At 31.4% G+C, this 25,498-nt stretch overlaps 4 protein-coding genes across 8 annotated transcripts; 1 reads left to right on the top strand and 3 right to left on the bottom strand.

Moving 5' to 3' along the window:
• Positions 1-1,062: 1,062 nt before the first annotated feature.
• NAC057 (NAC domain containing protein 57) lies at positions 1,063-4,144 on the top strand. 2 transcript variants are annotated; one of them, XM_020680779.3, is made up of 3 exons: positions 1,063-1,291; positions 1,380-1,660; positions 3,540-4,144. In XM_020680779.3, exons 1-3 carry the CDS (start codon positions 1,135-1,137, stop codon positions 3,816-3,818), a joined length of 717 nt encoding a protein of 238 aa, XP_020536438.1. In that variant the 5' UTR covers positions 1,063-1,134; the 3' UTR covers positions 3,819-4,144. The 2 variants fall into 2 exon arrangements, with proteins under 2 accessions (XP_020536438.1, XP_012079266.1); XM_012223876.4 differs by having other exon boundaries at positions 1,380-1,657.
• A 185-nt stretch (positions 4,145-4,329) lies between these two features.
• On the bottom strand, positions 4,330-11,644 carry LOC105639742 (Rhodanese/Cell cycle control phosphatase superfamily protein). Its single transcript, XM_012223888.4, has 8 exons — positions 11,272-11,644; positions 11,040-11,093; positions 9,913-10,062; positions 9,235-9,391; positions 8,382-8,473; positions 6,604-6,707; positions 5,739-6,011; positions 4,330-4,690 (listed from the first exon to the last, which is right to left on the bottom strand). The coding sequence occupies exons 1-8, from the start codon at positions 11,581-11,583 to the stop codon at positions 4,537-4,539; spliced, it is 1,296 nt and encodes a 431-aa protein (XP_012079278.1). The 5' UTR covers positions 11,584-11,644; the 3' UTR covers positions 4,330-4,536.
• A 1,411-nt stretch (positions 11,645-13,055) lies between these two features.
• LOC105639751 (Cytochrome P450 superfamily protein) lies at positions 13,056-16,990 on the bottom strand. 3 transcript variants are annotated; one of them, XM_012223900.4, is made up of 8 exons: positions 16,431-16,990; positions 15,741-15,890; positions 14,608-14,841; positions 14,393-14,479; positions 14,069-14,147; positions 13,871-13,992; positions 13,655-13,782; positions 13,056-13,365 (listed from the first exon to the last, which is right to left on the bottom strand). In XM_012223900.4, exons 1-8 carry the CDS (start codon positions 16,944-16,946, stop codon positions 13,209-13,211), a joined length of 1,473 nt encoding a protein of 490 aa, XP_012079290.1. In that variant the 5' UTR covers positions 16,947-16,990; the 3' UTR covers positions 13,056-13,208. The 3 variants fall into 3 exon arrangements, with proteins under 3 accessions (XP_012079290.1, XP_020537210.1, XP_089581962.1); XM_020681551.3 differs by lacking the exon at positions 14,608-14,841; XM_089725836.1 differs by lacking the exon at positions 13,056-13,365 and having other exon boundaries at positions 13,651-13,782.
• Positions 16,991-18,516: 1,526 nt separating this feature from the next.
• Positions 18,517-24,656, bottom strand: LOC105639761 (ankyrin repeat protein). Of its 2 annotated transcripts, XM_089725838.1 has the most exons (7): positions 24,500-24,656; positions 24,256-24,319; positions 24,066-24,136; positions 19,925-19,973; positions 19,670-19,777; positions 19,060-19,141; positions 18,517-18,978 (listed from the first exon to the last, which is right to left on the bottom strand). In XM_089725838.1, exons 2-7 carry the CDS (start codon positions 24,302-24,304, stop codon positions 18,717-18,719), a joined length of 621 nt encoding a protein of 206 aa, XP_089581964.1. In that variant the 5' UTR covers positions 24,305-24,319; positions 24,500-24,656; the 3' UTR covers positions 18,517-18,716. The 2 variants fall into 2 exon arrangements, with proteins under 2 accessions (XP_089581964.1, XP_089581965.1); XM_089725839.1 differs by lacking the exon at positions 24,500-24,656 and having other exon boundaries at positions 19,925-20,000; positions 24,256-24,320.
• Positions 24,657-25,498: the final 842 nt, after the last annotated feature.

Here is a 25,498-nt window from a genome sequence, read left to right on the forward strand (position 1 = left end):
TTTTTAAATGCATTCTGTTATGTAAATAAACTTTTTGGTAAGTAAATTACTTTCTTAATTTAAATGTAATTCTCTTCAAAAAAAAAAAAAAATGTTATTTACGAATTTACCATTTAACAATTATATTATGAATATTAGTTTCACTCTCTCTTTCTCTATGTTTTCTAACTCTAATTTTAGTTTGGAGCTGTTGCTATTAAACAGCGGTAGTGCCTACCTCCTATTTTTTATTATCTCTTTCGCTTCAATTTTTTTTTCTTTTAATCTTTTTTTGCTTTAATAAACTCATATATGCTTTTCCCATAACAAATCTATCATTTTTGTGTTATTATTGGTTATTTCCATTTTTTTAACTTTTTTGTCCTTCTTTGTGAGAATTTATTAGTAAATAAAATTATGTTATTTGATTTTATTTAGTTGGAGACTTAGATTTTGATTTGCAGGCGCAGATCTTTGATCGATGGAACCTGATAGTGCGGCTTGTTCCTTCGTTGACGCGGAAACTCATTTGTATTCGTCATATGTTGTCAAATTATTGGAATTGCAATCCAGAAAATCTAGAAGAGTTGTTATTTTGATGTCCAAATCAATTAACACTATCGTAAAAATTTATATCTTTTGTCAATATCAAGTCCAAGCGGAATTAATATTATAGTTTTTAGTTTTAGTTTCATTACTCAAAAGGATATGAATTCCTTTATTTCATTAAAAAATACCGAACTCTATTAACTAATTGATATTATTATTAACAAATTACATTTTTCAAAATAATTTATCTTTTATAGCTTTCAAAATAATAGCTAAACAAAATGGAATTTAATAAATAATTGAGACAAATAATTAATTTTGATGATGACAAGAAAATATTATGATATGTAAATATATAAACAGATAATATTAATACTAATTAATAAAATATATGCTTGAAAGAAACGATTGTTCAAGAATCTGTAAAAGCGAAAGTGAAAACTTACCAAAGACAATAGGCTTTGAAATATTTTATTTTATTATATCTGAGTGAATGTATATATACTGAGTGTATATGAGTTGTAATAAGGGGAAAAAAAAAAAAAGCAAGAAAGAAAAGCTTTGGGAAAGAAAGAAAGGAGAGAAAGGAAAGAAGAAGAAATTATAATGGCACCCGTTGGATTGCCTCCTGGATTTAGATTTCATCCTACAGATGAAGAGCTTGTTAACTATTATCTTAAAAGGAAAATTAATGGCCAAGAAATTGAACTTGATATCATTCCAGAGGTTGATCTCTACAAATGTGAACCATGGGAGTTAGCAGGTGATCATCATTCTTCTTCTTCTTTTTTTATGTTTTTAGTTTGGCTGTGACTGAGATTTCGAGCTCGAAAACTCTCATTCTGCTGCAGAAAAATCATTTCTTCCAAGCAGAGACCCAGAATGGTACTTCTTTGGACCAAGGGACAGAAAATATCCAAATGGGTTCAGAACAAATAGAGCAACAAAAGCTGGGTATTGGAAATCAACAGGAAAAGACAGAAGAGTTAATTCTCAGAACAGAGCCATTGGAATGAAGAAGACATTAGTGTATTACAGAGGAAGAGCTCCTCAAGGGATAAGGACTGATTGGGTCATGCATGAGTATCGCCTCGACGACAAAGAATCTGATGATACGTCTGCTATTCAGGTTGTTTGTGCATTTTACATAAATATTTAATTATCATAATCATCGCATTTATATATAAATATAACAAATTCATGTTATATAAAATATTATTTACCCATATAGTTAATTATCATAATCATCACCATATAATTATAAATTCAAATCTGAGCTATAATTCTTTTTTTTAAAAACAATCTCAGCTATATTAAATTTAAAAACTAAAATATCTTATTGTATGTGTAATGGAAATAGAATGAGCTAATTTCAAACTTTTTTCATAAATTTTTTTTTAAAGTATCATAAAAATCTTATTTAATTATAGCTGTTCTTAAGTTTATATATATATATATATATATATATATATATATATATATATATATATTAAAAAAAATAAATAAAACTTATGGGAGAAAATTAAATTTTGAAGAGCTAGTCTTTTTAATTGAAAATTTAGTTTAGGAAACTGATATTAAATTAGAAGAAATAAAGAAAAATAAATAAATAAAAATTATGTAACAATTAAAGAAAAAAAAATTAAGAAAGTGATTATGTCTGATACATAATTAAAGGTTGGTCTGATTAATTTATGATTAAGACAGAAACATTAATTAAATTAGAAAAAGAAAGACAAAGAGGCAGTAAAATGTCAATGAAAATTAAGAACGTGACAAGTGCATGACTTGCATGGGAAGCTATCACTTTAATTTTTTTTTTTTTTAACAAATATTATAATCTCTGACATATATATATTCGTTGCTTCAGCTGGCTATGTGTTTTTTTTTTTTATTTATTTATTTTTTTAAATTTAATTTATTTCAAGTGAGTGAGACAAAAGTAGTATCCCTCAGTCTGACTCAATTCCATGGTTCTTTCTTGTTTTTTTTGGTTGCATCTTATGATTTAAAAACGTACATTCAGTGATGTAGAAGTGTAGATTCGAACCCTAATTTAGTAATTTAAAACTGATTAACAGTAATCAAATCCAAAAGCAATCAGTTCACTTTCATGGTGGAAGAAGGATGTCGGCTTCTTTTTACTTTATTCCCTAACACCAAAATCCACCGATCCACATCATACCAAAAAGAAGAAGATGACCTTCTAACTATTAAATAATCTCTTACTAATATTCAACCATTTTTATATTAAAATCATAAACTTTCTCTTAATTAATCTACATTTTTCACATATAAATAATATATATATTTTCTATCAAGAAAATTGAGGTTATAATGAGAAAATGGAGGAATTTTGCTTCTCTTCTCTTCTTTTTAATTAGTGTTAATTGAAGTATATATGTATATTTAACTAATTAGATTTTTTTTCAAAATAAATAAATAAATATAGAAATTATATAATTATGCGTTTCCATTATTGTAAAATTTTTTGTTTTTAATTCACATGCTATCAAATAAATAGATGAGAAGAATACATATTAAGTATCTGTTTGGTAAAATTAACTGTTTTGGTATATCTGTTTTAGTAGCATTTAATTGTTTGAGTAGTTTTTCATGAAATACTAAAAGCTAAACGCATGAGTTAACCTTTTATAAAAAACTACCTAGTTTCTAAAAACTAATTCAAATGCTATGTTGCTAAATACTATTAAAAATAGTGCATAATAGTCAAAACGCAAAAAAACTACTTATTGAACACAGCCTTACACTACAAATGCATTTGATCACATCACATTACATTTTAAATGTTCTTTTTTTTTTTTTTTTTTTGGATTATTTTTACTAAATTGATGAAAATAAACTCAAATTAAAGTACTCTATTACATGCAAAGTCAGCCACAATAATTGACAGGTACAAAGCCAACAAATAAAGAAAGAGAAGATGCACAAAAGATTTAGTTTGTCTTTGATAAATAAGCTTTTGTCACTTTTATATATGAAACTTGCAGGACTCTTATGCATTGTGTCGTGTGTTTAAGAAGAATGGGATATGCTCAGAAATGGAAGAACAAGGGCAATGTAGTGGTCAAGTGTCATTAATGGAAAGTTCTTCACAAGTTATTATAAATAATAATAATGATTGTGAAACAATGTCTCCAGAAGTTCCAATTAATATTGCTGATGAAGAAGATAAAGATGATTCATGGATGCAGTTCATCACAGATGATCCATGGTGTTCTTCTGCTTTACATTCTGAAGAGCTTTCTCATGTCACTTTCACAGATTAAAGCTTATTATTTATATATATTGGAGGTGAATAACATATTTTAATTTGGATTGTATTTCCCTTACAATAAGATTTGGAAAAAAAGGAAAAAAAAAAAAAAGAAAAAGAAAAAGAAATCCACAATGAAATGTTACTTAGTAATAGCTATTTAGATAAATTGGGTTTGGTTATTATTGGTTGGTTGGTGGAGTCCCTAGAGCCAATTTAATTATCCAATGGCTTTATGGATTTTTTTTTTTTTTGGTATTTGACCTCTGCTCTATTGAGGTGTTTTGAAATGTTATACTTTTGGAAATAAATGGGAATTCTTGTTAAGTATTCTTGCTATTGATTTTGTCAGGAAAAACACATTCTCAAATTCTTGAATTTCTATTTATCTAAGTCTCTCTCGTGGACCTTTAGTCTCTCATAGACCTTTATAATTCTCATGTTGAAGACATCTTTTTAAAAATAAAGATGGCATCATGAAAAGATTTACCTACACTCGGTGTATGGATCCACCATAAATAGTATTTTGATTCAAATGATGATATTTTTTATCAGAGAGAAAAATGATAAACAATAACAATATTTTTATACAGAGCTATTCATTGATTTCTTTCATTTTTATACAGAGCTAAATTTCTAGCTAAACAATCATCAGATTAGTTTGATTACAATTTTCCCCTTCAGATTACAAAATAACTAAAGGTTATCCAAGCAAATTCTTAATCTTCAAATTAAACTGTCAACTTGCCTTGCACATCCAGTTCTTGGTATTTGTACCATTTCTGGTATCTTTGATTTCCTGGCAGCACAGGCCGTCGCCGAGGAGCAGTTGAGCATTTCAGACAGCAACATCCTCTTAAATCCTTCACACAGTCCGTACAACACCTGAAAAGATAGATGCACATATTCCAATCAATACGACAACTTCTATCAGGTTGCAGCAAGTAAAAGCTAAAGCCTGAAGAGCCATGTGAAGAAGATTGATTTAGGCTCATATAATTAAAACATACCAAAATTTAAATATGCTAGTGCATTACTACTTTAGGTCTAATCAAAACTTGTCAACATTCTTAGACCAGGGATGAGATAAGACAAGGAGTTAAGTAGTGAACAAAGATCTAGTAGCTTTTGACCTTACAAAGATTGATGTTCAGAAATTATAACTTAAAATTGGGCATTGAAAAATAATTTGCAATTGTGAAAGTGTATGAAGCCAGTTGCATGAAGAATCAATTTGAAGGCTATCAGCAAATAACAAATCAAGATACTTATTACACCGAAATCAAGAAGCGGCTGCTCAACAACCCTCTTTCGGCTATGCTATGAACGTTTTGTCAAGCACGTAAAAGACGTTCTTTCTAAGTTTTCACTTAGAAGAACCATCAAAAGCTTCTTTACACTAAGTTTTCACTTGAAAAAATAACATTCTAAATTAAGTTCTCTCTAGCTATTTAAGTTTGTATTAATAGAAATATACAAACTCTGGAAATGCATTATTATGGCCAATGTGTATCAGCTGCAATTACAGCCAAAGTCTTCAATTTCAATCGAATTGACTATTAAAATAACATCATCTATTAAGTATATTTCTAATATAAGAAAAAAAATCCAACATTTAAATTTTCACCTGCACTTTTCAATTTTGTCTTACAGCCTAAACTTGGGGGTAATAGTATCAATTTTTAGCACCCAAATAATACATTTGGGCTTACGTCGGACCTACTGCATGTCACATTAAGGTGTCCAATAACGCAATTAACTGGAAAAAGGAAAAAACAAAGGCAATAAAAGTTACCAAAACAGAATGCAAAAATGATTTGTATCTACCTCTTTCTAAGTTCCATGCTAATCAAAAAATAAATGTGTCTCTTTAGCTTTTTTATGAACAAAATGAGAGCAAAATCAAAAAGAAATTCTCAAGAGAGGAACTTACAGAAAAAGCAAGTTGCAATCAAGATTAGCACAGTTACGATGCTTCAGCTCATGGACATGTGATCCACAAATATAACAGTTAGCAAATGAATAGTTCTTGGATATTCGGTCAGTTTTGCTTCTTGTTGTAGCATCTGGGTTATAAGCAGAAGGTGGAAGAGAGAGACGGTCATCAAACACAAACAAATTCCCGACCCACTCCATAGGGCCTTCTGTATGGAGATAATGAGAAATCCCTCCTTTTAAGGTATACAAATTCTGAAAACCCCGTTCTCTGCCATACAAAATTAAAAGCAAAAAAAAAAAAAAAAAAAAAAAAAAAAAAAAAAAAAAATAAAACACTGTCTTGAGAAGCAGCTCCAAATTCAATCCCAAATGAAGCCTAAGTCTTATCCCCAAAATATTATACACTACATTAAGTGCTGTAACCTGCCTCCATACCCATGCTACAGGCCCCTCAAGGGACATTCTACATAACTATGGATTTATCCCTTGCATGCAACAAAAAGAATCTGATTATTTATTGAAGTATGCTTTAACTTCCTAGCAGTTCAGAAAAAATGTCAATGAAAGTTCACAATCTACTATCAACTATTTTGCTTAATTGATGTGAATGACCTGCAGTGTGCTTCTGTTCCCCTTGCTAATGTATTCTAAATCTTTGATTTGATTGATTAGCCTTGTCTTGAAACTTGGATAACTAATCAACCATTAGAACATAATGAAAAAAAAAAAAAAAAACAAGAAGAAGCTCCTAGTTAAACATAAATTGTATTTGGTAATTGCCAAAATTCAACCATAGATACAAATCAAATGTAAGAATTAAAGAAACAGAAAAGAGTAATTAGGAGGAAAGAACAAGATACCTTAGGATGTTAGAATATACATCACATCGAATGCCTCCTGTGCAATACATAAATACATGTGTGGTGTTTTTATCAGCTTTTGCTAAAGGATCTGAAGCAATGGCCTGAACAAAAAAAGGGGAATGATCATAACCATCATCAGAAGAGGGGGTGGGGGGTCGCAGTGGGGGAGGACTTTCAGAATTTGTACGATCTTAATATGTGATCTTATTGATTCATAAAAATCAGGATTTCCATTCTCAATTTGACAATTATGGTCGTTGCTATGTCCTCGATTACCAAAACATAGTTATTAAAACATAAGGGACAAGGGGCATTAAGATGAAAGTGGTCCCAAGAACCTAGGTTTAACAAACAAGCTCGCACCTAAATGAGGCAATGCAAAAAGAAAAAATAAGCAACTAATCCCTATATGAGAGAAAACATAAAACATTTAGAACTCTAATACCAGTATTTTTAAGTTCCAATAGAATAAAACTAAGGGTGTCAAATATTCTTAAATCACGATTTCATGTTTAAGAAAAGAGACATCAGAGAGCTTCTAGGAAACGAAAAGATAAAAAAATAGATGAGAAAATAAAGGAAAAAAAGAGGTGGTGATAGAGTTCAATCAAATCTAGAAAGAGGAAGTCAACTCATGGCAACTAGATCATAGCAAATCTTCAAATAGGAATTCAGGTCATGTGGTGATAGATTTGATTAGATATGGAAAAGTTAAGTCCACAATACCATAGGAAGCTGGAAAGTCAACAGGAACGTTGGAAATCTACAAATACGAAAATTCATCTTATTCCAGAAGTATTATGTTTATAAATATTAATATTTCTCAATACTATTTACTAAATATTTGTATATTTATGGAAGTCATATTCTTGAGGAACAGCATAGACAGAAAACCAGTGACGTCCTAAAAATTCTGTTAAAATATTGGAAGTGGTAAGAGATGAAATGATATCGGAAGAAAAAGAAAAGGATAATTGAAGAATAAAAAATTTGAGGAAGTGCATGCCTTATTGAGGTCGCGCCACTGTCAGTGCTCGAGTCCAAGGCACGCATTTAATAACTGCGCCCTAATATTTCATTTAAAGAAAAACTGGGAGAGAAAATAAATAAAAATTAAAAGACCTGCCTTAGATTAAGATAAAACACATCAGAGCATTATATTTCTGTGGCACCACATGGAAGTGTTCAGACTTGGTAAAGATTGTCACAGCACCTAGAGTAGAACAGGGGTGGATACAATAGTTTCACATCCCAAAATTTTCAGGAAAAGTCGTGCAGAAAAATAATAAATAACCAACTAAAATTAAGAACAAGTAATTTTTCCACAAAAACAAACTGATGTAACTAATCCTAACTCTAAACAGGCCGTAGAACAGATGAGAGATTATTGAAAAAAGACAACAAATAGATCAAAACATCAACCAACTAGGCTGAATTTCAGGTTACACTAGCAGGAAAATAGACCACCAGAACTGCTTTTTATTTCTCAAAAGTCTGCCTCTAACTGAATCCTGCTAAAATAAGATCTTCAACATAATCCTAAGACAATAGGGGTCTTGACCCTTCTATTAAAAGTCTAACATTATAAAGGACAACTAAATCTTAACAGAACTAGGTTTTGACCATCCCATATCAAATTTAAATATTTGACTTCTAAATAAATGCTTGAATATGCACTATGTCGAAATATAGTTACAGGACGGAAATCAACTGGTCATCTAACATCCAATTGTCTAACGTCACAATTTGATCACACATAAATAAACTGGTCATACCTCTCTATGGGATAGTCCAAATGAAGTGCTCCTGAAGCAATCTGTATCAGGTCGCTGGGCTCCAACGAAATGACCAATATCCCACTCATAGCCTGGAACAAGGCAAAACAACAGCTGTACTCCAATCAATACCCATATTGCCATTGAATGCTACAGCATTCGAGAAAAATGAAAAAAATATAAATTGTAAGCATTGATTTTAGATGAAACAATAGCATGTACTGCTATATTTTTATCTGATAATAAAAGAAGAAGGGGTTCCAATTATGACAGGAGTATAAGCCACAAATCGCCATGAGTGCAATGCAAGATGGCAAGTTGGAATGATGTAGAACCTAAGTTCTCACACCAATTAAACTTTATTTCAACAAATAAACCAGACATGCCCATAAAGGCCACAAACTTATATTGAGAAACTAAAATATAAAATTTCTAAGTAATCCTACCCAAATATAAAATCCCTAAACAACCCTACTAAAATGTAAAATTACTTATAAAGTTTCCTACTACTAAAAGAATAAGAAGAAGAATTGTGAAGAAGCTGTTCTCCATAATGGGTTAAGGTCACAATTTGGACCTGGGCTTGCTTAGTGGAAGAAATATAAACTACATCATGAGGTAAGCTAAAATTCTAAATATTTGGGATATTCTATAAAAATTTCAGACCTTAATATCAACCAGTTGAATCTCTTATTCAATTAATTTTTTCTTAACAACTGTACTTTTACTTGATAAAGTCTAATATATATACAAGAATACCTATTTAAATTAAAAAGTTAAACAAAAAGAAGAATAAATGACAGCATTCATCCATGAGAATCCAAGTAACAACAACTTTAAGATAGAGGCATACCATTTCTGACATCCAATAGAACATAATTTGAACCAAGTGTTGAATTCCTATTAATTTCTTTTGCTGCTTCCACTTTTTTTCTCCATTCAAATGGTGTTAGAGGCGTTGCTCGCATTGAATGGTCCAACAAAGGGAGATGTGAAACACCTCCTTCCAACTGATTAGAATTAATAACAACCAAATGAGTGTGTAGATACATGCCCACATATAAAATTCAAAAACTCACACAAAAACATGCAAAAAATAATTTTTAGTTAACTATTTCCTAAGTAAAACTAAAATTAAAAATATAGAAAATAATCCAATGAAAAACTTGTCAGCAGCAATTGGTAAAATCTTTACCAATAAAGGGGCAAAAGCGTCTGATCGTCCATATATGTCAAACTTGAAAATAAAAATTAAGCAGGCAATAGGTCAAAGATAAAAATAGCATTGTTTGTTAAACTTTAAGGGCCTTTATGGTTTATTCTGAAAAAAAAAAAAAAGAGAGAGATAGAAGACACATCAATATGTATAAACGTGTATTCGCTCAAATAAAAACTTAAATACAACAATAACAAAGGAGAACAGCAAATGTATAGCAGCAGTGGATAAAAACTTATCAATGGAGGGAAACAACTTGCAGAGAATATGAACTTTAGGCAAAGATGGGATATAGAAGCAAAACATATTTCTTGCCTGTACTAATGAAGGCTTATAACGCAGCTTCAATTTTGGGAAGGCATGTCCATTGACTGCTGGAGATACTTGAACCAGTATATCAGAAAATCTGAAATCTTCTCTTATCCAGTCAACATATGCAAGAGCATCTTTTGGTGGTCCACTGAACTGCACAACAATACAGAACATCAGAAGGAAATACTAATAGATAGAGAATTTGCATCTTTTATAACTAGTAATTTTGTCAAACTCATCTGTGAAAAGTGAGAAGCCACTTTACTAACTCTACATTTCTCTTTTACTGGAAACAAGTTTTAGAAATATATAGTGTCATGGCTGCTACTAAGAATTTCATTTCAAAAAAATAACTCCTGACATGACTCTAGAGTCTAGATTCTAGATTCTTTACCAGACAAGTTTTTCTTAACCTATTAGTTGCAAAACACTTGGCTTCTTACTCACCACATAAAACTTCTATTATCACTCAACAACAACACGACTGAATACTAAAAGATTCACTAGCCCCAGGTATATTGATGGTTAAGGGACTGAATACTAAAAGATTCGCTAGAGAACTGTACATTCCACCCTTTCAATAGCAAAAAAGCCCACCCATTCTTCTAAAATGGAATTCGGTAATAATAGGGTAATTGCTCTCCCTCTGAAAGCTTAAATTCAATAACTCCAATGAGCAAATATAAACTTTAACATGGATTTAGCCTTTGCTCAGTGTCGATAGATAAAATTGAAAGTAGTAGTAATTCCTGAAGCAAGATTGAATGTATGTACGTTAGTCACAGAAATCCTGAGAAAAATTAAGGGAGGACATAATTTTCATTTGTTTCAGCTGATAACTTACTAAATCCACTTCCTTTAGGCTTATACAATAGTACATCCCGTGCTACAATTTACATGTGCATATTGCTGGCCCAGACTCTTCCCTACAGAACTTATACTATTTAATCGCAGCCACAATTATATATGAGTACATATTCACAAGTCAAACCACTATATATTTAGCAACCACAACGGCTCCAGAAAACCCAACAAATTAAAGAAACCACCAAGAGAGCTCATTGAATTCGAAAAAGAAGATGCTAAGGATTCAAAGCATACGAGAAGGGGAAAGACCTGAGAAACTATACCTGAGCGTTAATTCCTTGTTCATTCATATATATTCGGCCATGTATGTCAAGATCCTGAGAACAGAATAAGCAGAAAGCGTACAAGCTTAATTTAGCCAAAAAAAAAAAAAAAATAGAAATTGTTAGGCTTTTGCAATATTAATTACTTACATTTCAATGTAAGATAACCATAAGATCGAAACCTAAACATTAACATTGTAATTCAAAAAAAAAAAAAAAAAAAGTGCGAAACCTTTACGAAAGATAGGTGGTTGGCAACTTCCTGGTGTGGGTCTTCGATGAACACAAAGCGATAAAAATTGACAACTACAAAATCATCTGAAGGCTCTGGCACACTGCAATTTGAAGAAATAGAAGAATGTCTGCCACTGATGGTAGCTCCATTTTCATTGAGATGTGACAGTAACTGTCGTTTTGAGAGGCCAAGTGAATTTAGGCAATAGATTTTGGATTGGAAAATGGAATTGTTGTTAAACAGAAGAATCTTACTTCTGGTAATTGCAGGGAAGAGAGGAATGGAGAGAAGAGCACAGCAAGTTCTCATCTTCCCTCCGTATCGTATCTAAACACTGAACTACGAGATAAGCCGCGGGAATTCTTTTGGGCGGATCACACTCTCAAGCTGTTAATCAGGTTAAAGACCAATTTGATCCTTGTAGTTTTTAATGAATTCAATTGGGTCTAAACGATTGTTTTTGTACCAATTTCATACCTGGATTTTTAATTTATATCAATTAAACCCAATTTCAAATAAAAAATTGATTTTCCTGTTTTTAAAAAATAAAAAAGTCTAATAATATTGAATGGGAAAAAAATACATTTAATATTTCAATTAGTATTAAAATGATAAGAATTTGATATTGTATTGATTAAAAAATAAATATTGACATTTTTTTACCTAATAATTAACAAAACCCATCATATAAAGTCATCTAAATATAAAATTAAGGATTCTTACTCAGTGAAAAGACTTATGCAATTACTATGATATATTTTTCGGTCCCATTTGTGTTAAACACTTAGAACACTCTTTTGGCCCAAAAAAAAAAAAAAAAAAAACTTAGAGCTCGGATTGTCACCGTTAAAATTGTAGTAGGAGGATCTATTCCGTAAAATTAGTTATTTTTTAAAAATATATATATATAATTAATTAATAATAATATTAGGAATTACAAATAAGTTTATAGATCAGGAATTTATATTCTTTTGAATAAAACTAAAATATATAAATCTTCATGTCCTTTAATTGATTTGGACGTTAAAATAATAACTCATCTGGATCTTTTATAACTGGATTGTTTTTTCAATAATTTGCAACATATGACGAACACAGATGAGTTTCCGCCGCTATGCATCAATAGCATCAGTGAAGAAACAAACCGCACTACCAAGACTCCATTGATTAAAAATTCATACTTACAAATCAAGATATAAAGTCTCCAACCAAATAAAATCAAATATCATAATTTTGTTTAGTACTAAACCCTCATAAAAAAAGGACAAAACAACTCTAAATACGGAGATAATCAACAGTAACAAAACAAAAAAGACAAATATGTTAGATCTAAATTTATTAAAGCAAAAGAAGCTGAAACGAAAAAGATATTAAAAAGTATGAGGTAGCCCCAAACTAAAACTAGGGTTTAAAAAACTAGAGAGAAAAGAGAGAGCTAAAACTAGGGTTTTTTAGTTATTTGTTATTTAAGTAGTTATTAGTTGTTCTAAGTTTGTTCGACAAAATTAACTATTTTGATAACTTTTAGCTGTTTTAGTATTGAACGCTAAAAAATAAACGTCAGATGAAATAACTTTTTATAAAATACTGCCTTAACCTCTAAAAGTTAGTTCAATGCCAAAAGTTACTCAACAGTTGTTGCCGAACATAGTCTTTTTAATAAGTCAAAATATTAAAAACTACTTAAAAAATTGTTGACTGCTGAACACAACCTAATAGCTATCAGCTGTTTAATAGGGTTTCCTCGAACATTTTTACAAACACTACGTCACCAAATACTATAAACAATAAAAATAATATTTTGATTAAATGCTACCTTAAAGGCCATTGCCGAACAAGACTGAAAATAGAAATAGTATACATCGGTAACTCCATATCTACTTCTATAAATAATTAACATATGATGGAAGAAAGTTATATATGTCCATTATGCATTAAAAATCTGTTACACTCTCAGTCCTGCTTTTATTTGAAGCATTGTCACACTTTAATTTTGATTCTGCATGTCTCCTCATCAAACGAATTTGAAAACCATTCACCAAGCGAGCAGAGGGAAAGAATGACAATTGATCTCCCTTGACTTGTGTCCACCTAACCAAATACAAAAATTATGTCAATTTATCAGGTGAATTAACTGACATTTTAGTTTCAGGATTACGGTTAGGGCTGTAAATGGATCGAGTCGAGATGAACTCTGTTGAGTTCGAGCTCGACTTGATAAAGGTATACTCTAACTCAATCTCAATCCGAGCTTGAAAGACTATAATGACTATATTGCAGCTCGAACCATAATGATTACATAACATTTCATTCAATTACAGTTTATCAAGAGAAATCTTAAAGCTCTATATATATGAGTGTGGAGAAAGAAGCCAATCACCTGTATGTTGTTACAAAGTAATGGAGAAAGAGGGAAATCTGGAGACGAGCTAACTCTGCTCCTGGACAAAATCGAGCACCTCCTCCAAAGGGAGAATAGAGTGGGCTATTTCTCCAATTTCTCTTTTCCTTCATTAGGACAATGATTCTTTGAATATAATGTGATGGAAAAAGAAATACTGAGATACGTACGTAAATTTGATGTTTAAATTTCTACCTGATATTCAGGATCCATCCATCTCCATGGATCAAATCTCAGAGCTTCTTTATATAAACTTTCATCCAAATGAACAGCCGAGAGAAATGGAATGACAAGACATCCTTTCGGAATGATATAATCTGAAAAGCATAAGAATGAAATAATTTACTATTTTGTTCTTGTTTTTATAGGGTAAAATGAAATATAAAGAAATACCTTGGTATAGCACATCTTCTTTTGCCTCCCTCATTAACCATATGGCAATTCCCCCGATCCTAAGTGTTTCATCAATAACCTAGAGGAAAAATAATTATGATTTGTTTCATCAAAGTCCCACTTTTATAAAATCACAATTTATGATTTGTTTGACTTGATTCGAATCAGTTTGATTGAGTCAATACTCAACACTGCTATATAACAAATGCATATCCGACTTGAATAAAGAACTAGGTTCGACTCTGATACTCAAAAAAAGAAAAAAGAAAGGAAAAGATTTTCTTTTTATTAGTTACAATAAATTAAAGAAACAGAAGGACTTACACACTGAGTGAAAGGCATTGCTTTGTAGTCTTGCCAAGTAAGCAATTCATCACCAACACAGTTAGTCCCTAGATTATCCTGTTCATCCTGTTCAGGTAGCCCATAAGGAAAAATAAAATCTTCATTGTATTGTGATAGATGAGAAATGAAAGAAAGAAAATTTATCATTTGTATAAAGAGTATTAAAAAGAAGTTTTAAAAGAGTACCAATTTACCAGTATTTGTTGCAATGCTTTAGGACAATGGGTGAGGAAATAAACAGCAAGAAGCATTGTTTTGGTGGTTGTTTCATTTCCAGCAAAAAGAAGATTTATAATGAAGTCTGCTATTGCATCATCTTCTAAACTTTCCTCATTTAATAGCCTTCCAAGAACACCATTACCTTCACTTTCATTTTTTCTATGATTCTCTATTATCTTATTTATCTTGCGTATAATTCTTTCTCTGGCCTGTCAAATTAGAAAAGTATGATTTTATAAATTTGAAAAAAAAAAAAGAAGGTAAGTTCTTTAATCTTGATTTTCTTTTCCTGCAAATAGTAAAGAGGGAGGAGAGGGCAGAGAGAACGCAAATTTATAAATATTGATGGAATTTTAAATATTCAACAATTATTTAGTTAAAATCAGCTTGGAAATTTCAGTATTCTAGTCGGAGAGTTTAATTCAGGTTTGAATTTCTCTCCACAAGTTTTGGGACTCAATCCAAAATCATGATGGTTTTGGATTGATTCAATCCCAAATTGAAAGTAGAAAAAAAAAAAAGATAGAAGGTGCAGCTAAACCATGATAAAAGAACCAAAACCTTAGAACCGATTCAGAACTTGAAACTGTCCGTTCAATAAACCAGTCAAACCTAAGAAAATGAATTCAAAAGCTTCTTTAATTAATTATTTGATTTTATATTTTTATTTTAAGATTAGACTTGACTAGACTCGGTCTATGACTTCATCCCTGGACCAAACCAATGAAAATAATAATTTTTAAAAATTGTTTCCACTTTATCCTTTTTTTTCTAATAAATAATTAAAAACACACTTATTTCAACGTGAAATTATTTTTCACTGATGTTATCTACAACTTGTGTCATAAACCGGATCGAGATAAGTGAGTTATGGACATTGGTTTATCAATTTGTATATATTGAATTCATAAGTTCCAACTTAGTAGCTAAAGGAGTTACTTCACCACTATCATGAAATTAAACCATTGAAGTTAGAACTTAGAAAAAGAGAAATTTCCATTTTTGTGCTTCATCATTTTGAATTTTATCCAATGAGCTCTACAATATTTAATAAAAAAATTAGTAATAATCAATAAAAATGGTAAATGGAGAAAGAAAGTAGGCATACCTTCATGGCAGTGTAATAAGTGAAACCAGGGAAATTGATAGGAATAGATAAACAGCCATCAACAAAATCAGAGAATAGTTGAGCCATCTCATTAATTTCTGATTCACTTGATACCCCCAACAGTTGATTAACCATTAAATTAATTGCCACCTGCAAATTGATTGTAAATAAAATTTAAAAAATAAATATAGAAATAAATTAATATTTATAATATTATAAATATTGGTGTAATAAAGTGTTCCATTTGTGACCTATTAGTAATGGGTTCGAGCCATATAATCAGTCTCCTGCAGAAGCACAGAAAAGTTGCCGAGAGTAGGGGTATAATCGATCTGACCGAGCTCAAACTCACCAAGCTCGAAATTCAGTTACATAGAATTTAGCTCGGCTAGAGACTCTACGAGTCTAAAAATTTTATGCTCGAGCTCGGCTCGAATTCGAATAAATTTAAAATAAATATTATAATATATATAATATATAAACTCATAAAGTTCGATGAAATTTTGAGCTAAATATCGTTAGATTCTGCTCGACTCAATTTGAGTAGAACTTTTTCGAGCCGAACTTGAACAGCTCTGAACCCGCTCTGCTCATTTACACCCTCAACCGAATGCTTGCAACTCCTCGAGAGCCCCTAGCTCTTAAATATAAAATTAAGAAGATAAAAGCCAAAGAAAAAACAGAACTTGCCTTTCTACAAACATCTTGAAGGCAAATGACTTGATTGTTATGAAATTTACTGAGTGTTTGAAGCATAACCAATTGAATATCCTTCAAGAAATGAAACTTAAGCTTATCTAAACGCATCAAATTAGAAGCAATCCCATGGAGTTTCCTCTGCTGTTCTCCTTGAACCGTAATGACTCCATTTTTTCCAACTAAATCTCGAAACGATTTCGGATATTTCGATCCAAACAGTTTTCCTTCATTTTGCATTATGAATCGGTTGAAAGTTGGGTCAGCTGAAACGACAACCCATTTGCCAAACAAACTGCAAGAGAAAATCTTACCAAATCTCTTCACCTGTTGATGAGCAAATTCTGGTGGGTAAGAACCAGACACTGCTTTATACCAGTTGAAACTGTCACCAATTAATGGCCAACTTCTTCTTCCTGGTGGCAATTTGCTCTTCTTTTTATTATTACTCCCAAAAAATTTAAAAACAAGGATAATGCATAACAGTGATGGGAGTAAAAATTCCCACATATTGTCCCGCTCCTTTTCTTTTAGGAATTTCCTTTGAGATAAGAGGAAAAATATGGTCTATGGTCTTATATATAGTAGACCATTTTTTTATTTAACACATGATAGTATCAAAATTCAATTTTCTTGCATCATTTTTTTTTATTATTAGCCACCGGATTAAGATTAAATCCGCTCATTAAAGAATAAAGAATTCTCGATAAATATTTATTCCATGCATGAAAATTAGATCCTCTAACTCATTTAAAGGAAAAAAGTATTTGATGGAAGGACTGTTTGACGGACCAAAACGTGATAATGTATTGTATAAAAAATAGTGTATTTTGACCAATATACAGGGATATAATAGTAATTTCCTCTAAAAAAAAAAAGGATATTGACAACTGGAAAAGGATAACATGCTTAGTTTGCAAACAAAAAAAAAAAAAAAAGTTGACTTCAACAGTTATTAGAGTCACGTCTAGTTGATAAATCTATAACATTTTTTTTTTTTTTTTTTTTTTTTTGCAACAATTAAGATTGGTCAATTTTAACCTACACCAGCAAGTTGAGAGCTCGAGATCATACAATGATTAGAGTTGTCCTCGGTGTTCGTAAAATATTAACTTTGTGCTCAAAATGATTGAGGTCATATACTTTTGTTTAGAAAAAAGATTTTTAAAGTTCAACAATTATTTTACATAAAACTTTTTAATTACTATATAATAATATTGTTATTTACATATTTCTAAATATTAAATATTTCCCGTATTAATTCATTATTGCGGATTAAAGTAGAATTAGTCTCCCTTTTCAAAAAAAAAAAAAAAAAAAAAAAAGAATTAGTCTGCTTCGTTTGTGTGCAATAAATACATTTGTTACAACTAAATTAACCAAAAGTTTGTTGCTATTAAGAAGAAATTTTGTTATCTAATTAAATTAAGCGAAAATCTGAAACAATAATATAATTAATCTACAAAATCTAGAAATATTAACAATGCATTACTCATCTGTTTCAAAATATAAGTCGTTTAAGGGTTTTATATGAAAATTAAGAAAATAATTAATTCTTCTAAATTATAATAAAACCAAGAGTAAATAATTAAATTTCCCTTCATCTCAAAATCCATACTAAATTATGAAAATAATTATCACATCTAATATAAATAAGGGTAATAATGAAAAAATATAATTTATTATTCATTAAAACACTTAAAATGATCCCGTTAAAATGAATTATATTTTGAGAGAGAGGAAATATTTTGTAATATGCACATTAAAGTCAACAATTATTTTTTGAGTCAAAAAAGGTATGGAGCTCTAATTTGATACACACTCCAAGAATCAAGGCCCTGATTTTCTGCCTCAGAATAATTTAATCTGTGGATGACTGTTTATGTCAACAATACCCAGTTATTTTCTAGCCAACCAAACATGACATAAATGATTTTATGATATTCTACATCTAAAGATATATTTTGATACCATATCAGTACTGTCATTAATATTATTCAGGAAGCAACTTTATTTGTTAAGGCACACTAAATTAATAGACTAATAATTGACTAAAATGTCCTTCAATAATCTCTCTCCATAAGAAACTAAAGCAATTATTGCCTATTTAAAATTTTTTCGTAGTGTAATATTACTTTCTACAAGTGATTTGTCAAACAGAAAATTCACCTAAATGTCCTGGTAAAAAATGGAAAAATATATATATATTTTACTAAGCATATAACAGCTATCAATTTAAAAACAGAGTAATATACCCATTGGCTCAGTATTTTCGATTCCTCAATCTTCATCATCAGAACTAGCATATGCACCCAGCAAACTTCTAATAGGATTTTCTGATTCACTCTTGCTGTCATCTGTCTTCTCCTCATTAATCACGCTTGTTTTGCCAGGTTCTGCTAAGGAGCATTCTTTCTTTTCCTGATCAACCTTGGAATTAGAATTTGCTGAGGAATGATCACTTGAAGTCGGGAGGGAATGGTTTGACACTCTTGGCCGTTTAGGCTTAACTTCCACCACCTTCTTCAGGAGATCCTGCTGCCTAAAGCCAAAAATAAGTTTACATTTAGATGGAAGCTAAATGCACCAGAGCATTTTCAAAAGAGTTGTGCATGTGAAATACCTAATTCCACTTTTTGGCTTGGGCTCAACACGAAGTGGCAAGGGAACTGATGCTGGTGAAGAATCTGCTAAACTTGCAGCTTTGTACTCATTGGTCAAGGACACAATACAAAGAGACTACCAGTCACTAGCAATGTATACTAAGTCGATGTACTTATCTTTCCAAATGAATCTGTTACTATATTAGTTGAGGTTATAAACGATTAATTCAGGTAATGACTTTTGAAAATACTGCTCCACTTTGCATGGTGATATTCACCTGCAGGAGAGGGGGCAACCACTTTGCATGGTGATATTCACCTGCAGGAGAGGGGGGCAACAGCTTCAAAAGTTCCTCATAGCCTTCCCCCGTCCCCTTTGCGCCATTTTGGGGGGCTTGTTTGGGCTCCACAATTGACTGCTGTCACAGCCTGATGCCTATCATAATGGGAAAATTAATAGAGCACAATGGCATATACTTATCAATGACCAAAAGGCTAAATTATGTATCAGATTTGAAAAAGAGGGAAAAAGGATGAGAAAACAAAGTGAATATGCCGGTATTCCCCAAGATCTTACATCAGCATGTATTTATCATGATCACTTATTTCCTAAATCAACAAAAAAGGATATTTTAAATGCAGCAAACGCCCGTTTCTCTGTGCGTCGAAGAAGGCGTTCTGCATCCTCCTCAGCTTCCATTTGCTCTTTGAGATAAAGTAAGTCATCACTATCCAAGGCTGCATAAACAAAACTCAAGAAACTATAGATAAAAACAAGTAATGAGAAAAAAGTGCATGTATTCATGCACACACAACTGGCAAGAGAGAGAGAGAGAGGGAGAGAGAGAGGGAGAGAGAGAGAGAGAGAGAGATTGAAGATTGTACCGCCTCGCCCATGAAGGTAGCCTCCACGTTCTCCAGCAACCTCTTGCATCTGTTAGCATCAACCAAGCCAAGATCCCTGCCAGGGCATGTTATCAGAAAACTCCCAATATTTCATTTAAAAATATCAGTGAGCAGACACAAGGAAAGGCAGATTTGAATCATACAACATTGTTACTACAATGCCAAAGATGAAATCCATACACTGTAATGCACAATCACAGCAGTGACATTCACAATAGTAATTATCTAATTCACCAAGTCCTAACAGTATCATAATAAGGGCTGTCCGTCCTGCATTTTTATACTTAGCAGTCCAGGTCAAAATGGTATATAATTTCCATCTCCAAAATTGGGTACCAGGTATCTATTGTTGTTTGTTGCATCAACAGATTTCGCCAGAATGAAGAGTAGAGCAACATTCCACAGAGAAAGAGAATTTAACTTAGTTGAAGAGAAAGAAATTGAGGATGATTAATCCTAGCTTTCTCTGTCAGGCAGCCTTGACCTTTGTAGTGTCACCGGCAGCCAATATACATTCTCAATTTAAAAATTATTCAAGTCTCTTGTCAATCAACAACATAAGTCGTGATCTCTTCTTAAAGCTAGTGCTTTGGTTCAAATTTTCAACAACCATTCTTCACTTGTTCATTATACTGGTCTAAATACTAATAACGATATTTGAGTAGAAAGGTACTTGAGTAGATAAGGTACTAGATGGGTTTGGATCTATCAAGGTGAATATGTAGATGTTTCTGCGCTTAAAAACACTGTTTGAAGGATAGTTATTGCATTTTCATAACTTAAATTACACCCTTACAATAGAAATTGAGAAATTATTCTTATGCTCATGGACTTTAAATTCACACCCTTTGTGCCCTAAACTATAAAGCTAATCAACATCAAAAAAAAAAAAAAAAAAAAAAAAAAAAAAAAAAAAAAAAAGGTTTCTAGGTACAGAAAGTCATAGAATGCTTCTAGGAGCAAAAATGTCAGCAATAAAAAGCCTACTATTTATGACCTTCTAATTTCTCTTTTCCATATAGGAAAATATATATATTTATTGATTATTCTTGTTTAAGAAATATATAGTTTATCATCATTCAGCAGTTTTTGATTTCACTAGGAATATATTTCTTATTTAGGAACTTATTTGCTTCTTATATGGTGAATACTAAGAGTTGTTCCATAAGTATGAATCAATGTCAAAGAACATAAAAGTAATCTCCACAATGATCTCATTTAACCTAGAAAATTTCATGCTTTGACAAGTGAATAAAATACAAGTTCATTTAGAGTTTGAAAGGCGTGTACGGTTTGAAAGATTCCCTTCTTTTTTTTTTTATCTCATTTTACCATCCTTCCTTCCCTTCTTTTTAAAAGGTTGCCTGCTTACAGTAACCAAGGTTGCCTGCTAGAGCTAGATAACCAAAGTTACCATTCACAACCACCTAGTATCCACAAACTTCTTTTCTTGCTCTACCCAACCATACTTTAAACTTTGGTTCTTTGACCATGAACCTTGATGATGATGGTTCTTGATGAAGGGAGAGGTGGTTGTGTACAAGTGATACCAATGTAAAGAGAAAAGATAGAAAGAAGCTTAGAAGGAAGAGAAGGCAGCCACAATGGACCAAACTAAACATGGCATGTGATGATGAATGTGAGGAAAAGGAGTCTCTTTATGGGGGACCTAAGAGTAAGTTTTATCAACCATAAAGATATGATTGGTGGAGAATAAGTTGTTTTTCCCTAGTCAACTAGTCATCTCATAAATCATAGGGAAAAACAACAAAAATTTAAACTTTTTCAAATAAAAACTCCCAAAACATTGCAATAATAAAAATGTCGCGCAATAATCACTAAAATAATAAAAAAGAAATCAATGCAATTTATGCCAAAGTAACATTGCAATTAGCATCATCTAAACTTTACACTCGGAATGGCTTCATCATTGCATTATTTAATTACTAAGATCCTCAATATTTAATCTTTTTTTAATTTAATATTTAATTCTGATTCTGGAAGACATCTTTTTGTTTTATTTAATTTAATTACTGGAATCCTTTCAAAATTTCATGAATTATCAAACCGATATATATTGACACACAAGACAACACGCTACTGAGAGGAAGCAGAAGAGAAATTAAAAAGAAAAAAAGAATAGCTAATAGAGAGAGAAAAATCAGACTGATAACAGACAGAAAATTAGAATTTGCTGTCTTATTTATTTATTTATTTATTTTTTGCTTTCACATCTTCTATTAAAATTTGGGGCGATGGATGAGGAAACAACAGGTTAGAAATATCTTTTGGGCTAAAAAATAACACACAGTGCAGTTCTAAATTGAATTGGTTACAGCTAAGTTTCTACCAATTCTACCCAATTCCAGCCAACTAGTGATCCTTGATGCAATTTGGAACAACTTCCTTTTTGTGACTCGTAGAATCATATGCTTCAACACTTTAAAGCATGACTGACAGCCATGGTTCCAAGAAACAGTATTAACAAACATGTGAATACATCCTCATAAGCAGATAAAGCGATAAGAGGGTTAGCTAGCTTGATCTCATTTGTAGTTGACTAAAGAGTTTAGCAAATCTACTGTTATCACGTTTTAACCACAAACCAAATTTTCTTAATGACTACTATAAAATCTAAACTAGAAAGATGATAACTGATGATGGTTCAGGTTCTCTCCAAGAGAAAGCTATATAAGATTAGAGGTAAAAGAGCGGTGCTAGATACCTGTGAAAACACCCTCTGTACTTGGAACCCATTCCATAGCGTATGCAATTCATTTGCAAATGAAGTTTCCTTTTCAAAATAGTTTGAAATAGTCTACGAAAATTGGACAGAATATTCATAATATTCAATTGCATTGCCCATAACTAATGTTGCAAGTCAAAACTGAAATTAATGTCTTTATTTCCTAAAACACCATCAACATATCATGATAGCTTCTACTCGAGCTAGGTACAATAATGGCTTCTAGATCCTCTAACCACGCAACTTTCTCACAATGGCAGCAACATCTTTGACATAAATCAGATGGCACAAGAGGATAAACATCCACCTATGCCACAATTAAGCTAGAGGGAAAATCAAACTTTTTCCTAAAGTTTACTATTGAAAAAGTCTATGGTTTTAGTTCAATTTATGAAATTTTATTTTCATTTTCAGAAAGCTGTTTACTTCGTATTTAGTATCAATTAGTATTTTCCAAATTTAGGATATGTTATCTCTAGTACCTAATACTAACAGCGTTAGGGTTTATCATTAAGTCTTTATAAGTACCTACCTAACTAGTTGTTTCCTGAGTTTTTAGATAATGGAATTTCATTTGCTTCAGAAGGCTACTGAGCCTAGTTTTCTCTTTCCTCTTTTTTTTTCTCTTCATCTCCTTCTTCCCCTGTTGCTATAATACATTGTGTATCATGCAAGGTACTCTTAACTGCCACCAATATCTCCATTTTTCTCTCTAGTTGGCACTAATTCAAACTCTCAAACCTAATCTTCCTTGTAAAAAATTCAAACTCTCTAGTTGGCACTATCCCACATTGCTTATCCATGTAGCTGGTAAATAAGCTAAAGCACAATCAAACATATTGTTGTATGAAAGTGGAAGTTACTCAAAATGCTGTCCTAGGAAGGCAGAGGAGAAGAACGAGAGATATCATGGTTATTTTAGTGCACAATTTAGCTGCTTGAGTTTCGTGAAATTTAATTTAGAAATTTTGACATTCTTTCTATAGGATGGTTTAATCATGTTGAATTCCAAATGATTAAAATGAACAGTTTATGGGCTTTCAAAACATAAGGTTTGGAATCACAAATGAACTCAAGAAAATTTCCAAATATAATGTAACATCACAAAACTCTCAGCAACAATATATAGATATTAGAATACTCAAGTGGTATTCGTTCAGGTCTAAGAGCACAATAAGCATGCATGTATTTTCGTGCCAGAAAGGAGTTGCTCAAGTTTAAACAACATTTAAGTTTAGCTATGGTGAATGAAGCAGGCCTCTCGTCACACACAGCATATAATAGCTAAAAATGACATCAGAATACTTGCAAGCAAAAAATTTTCCATGACATATGGAAAGAGAGGATTAGGATTAGGAGAGGCGACGCTCTAACCTTAGCAACCATGCGCTGGAAAGTGATGTCTTCATCGTCAATTTTATCTTTCCCCTTTCCCCATTTCCTATCTGCAAGTTCATTTACCAAAATTTATTGCTTTCATCAAAGACAAAGCATCAACACTCGTACATCTATCTATCTAGTAACAAAAAGAAGACGAAAAGGAAAAAAAAAAACCCAAAATCACCTTTCGGATCTGTAAGATTCGTGTATTCCCGGACTTCTCTTCCTGCCATTGCTATATATTCAACCTAAAAAAGATTTTATATCGAACCCAAACTTATCAATTCACCAACACTCAAACAAGCAGAAAGTGCTATAAAAGTATCGTTATATCTCAATTTCTTTTAATCAAAATATAACCTCAATACTTCTTTTTTCTCGATTGCGAAAAAAATAATTCAAGAGATAGATAGTAGAGAAAGGAGTACCGGTGGCGGAGAGCGGAGAGCGGTAACAGGTGCTGATAACCGGCGGTGATAGCTCGTCCGGTGGTTACTAGCGAAAGATCGACAGACCGCGGAGGAGTGTAAACAAGGATTGGTTTTTTGGTTTAACAAAGGAGTGTAAATAATTATTTTTATTATTTCTTCGCCTTCCCAACTGAGTATTAGTAATAGTATTTTTTTTTTTTCTAAATAAAATTATTAGTAATAGTTATTAAGTGAATTTTATTTGATTTAAATATTTTTAATTATTGCTTGGAAATCAAGTTAGTTGTTGTTAATCTCTCTTTTTCAAAAAAAAAAAAAAAAAGCTTGGAAATTGATTTTCAAAGGTTAAATTTAAAGCTAGTTTCAAAAATAATTTACATTTTCTTAAAATTTATTTTTCAAATAAAATACATTTTTTTAGAATAAATATTACACTTTTCTATTATTTAGTTGTAATATTAAAAATTAATTAAAAGTACTTAGAATATAAAAATAATATAGTTTTAAAATTTATTATGAGAAAAATGCATAAAAATGAGCTTATGATTTTTTATATTTACACAAGTTAAATCAAATAAATTACTGATTGCACGAGTTAACTAGTGGTAAAAGTAAAAAGTAAAAGTAAAAGACAGTGGATGAATTTCCAATAAAAAAAGACCTTACAAAGAATATGAACAGTTTTATCTTTTAAAAAAATAAAAATAAAAATAAAAACAAAATCTGTTGCAATTGCAAGCTTTCTTTCTTCTGCTAAAAAGCTGGACCGTCTTCTTCTTCCCTTCCAAAACAACCAAATTGTGTGCCACTGGCTACTGTTAAGCCACCTGCACACCCGCCTCCATGAGCGTGCATTATCATTCTAGTGGAACCCACTTATGTCCTACTATTATTTTCATATCCCAACCGTTAGATTAGATTACTTTAAAATCTTGACTTCTACAAATCAAGAAAACAGTACGATAATGCTGTACAAGAGGATATACCCAAGTAAAA

The sequence above is a fragment of the Jatropha curcas genome, chromosome 9 (genome assembly GCF_041381405.1).
Source record: "Jatropha curcas cultivar XTBG-Jc1 chromosome 9, XTBG_Jcur_1.0, whole genome shotgun sequence".
Lineage (NCBI taxonomy): Eukaryota > Viridiplantae > Streptophyta > Magnoliopsida > Malpighiales > Euphorbiaceae > Jatropha > Jatropha curcas.

Coding starts and splice junctions, on each gene's coding strand:
- NAC057 (XM_020680779.3), top strand. CDS start 1,135: ATGGCACCCGTTGGATTGCCTCCTGGATTTAGATTTCATCCTACAGAT. Junction 1,292..1,379: donor TGAACCATGGGAGTTAGCAG/GTGATCATCATT, acceptor ATTCTGCTGCAG/AAAAATCATTTCTTCCAAGC. Junction 1,661..3,539: donor ATACGTCTGCTATTCAGGTT/GTTTGTGCATTT, acceptor TGAAACTTGCAG/GACTCTTATGCATTGTGTCG.
- LOC105639751 (XM_012223900.4), bottom strand. CDS start 16,946: ATGTGGGAATTTTTACTCCCATCACTGTTATGCATTATCCTTGTTTTT. Junction 14,480..14,607: donor AAGCATTGCAACAAATACTG/GTAAATTGGTAC, acceptor CTACCTGAACAG/GATGAACAGGATAATCTAGG. Junction 13,783..13,870: donor GGATGGATCCTGAATATCAG/GTAGAAATTTAA, acceptor GTCCTAATGAAG/GAAAAGAGAAATTGGAGAAA.
- LOC105639761 (XM_089725838.1), bottom strand. CDS start 24,304: ATGGCAGGAAGAGAAGTCCGGGAATACACGAATCTTACAGATCCGAAA. Junction 19,974..24,065: donor TCCAGCGCATGGTTGCTAAG/GTTAGAGCGTCG, acceptor TGATGCTAACAG/ATGCAAGAGGTTGCTGGAGA. Junction 19,778..19,924: donor CTACCTTCATGGGCGAGGCG/GTACAATCTTCA, acceptor TTGTTTATGCAG/CCTTGGATAGTGATGACTTA.
- LOC105639742 (XM_012223888.4), bottom strand. CDS start 11,583: ATGAGAACTTGCTGTGCTCTTCTCTCCATTCCTCTCTTCCCTGCAATT. Junction 11,094..11,271: donor ACCACCTATCTTTCGTAAAG/GTTTCGCACTTT, acceptor TTCTGTTCTCAG/GATCTTGACATACATGGCCG. Junction 6,708..8,381: donor TTGGACTATCCCATAGAGAG/GTATGACCAGTT, acceptor TTTTTTGTTCAG/GCCATTGCTTCAGATCCTTT.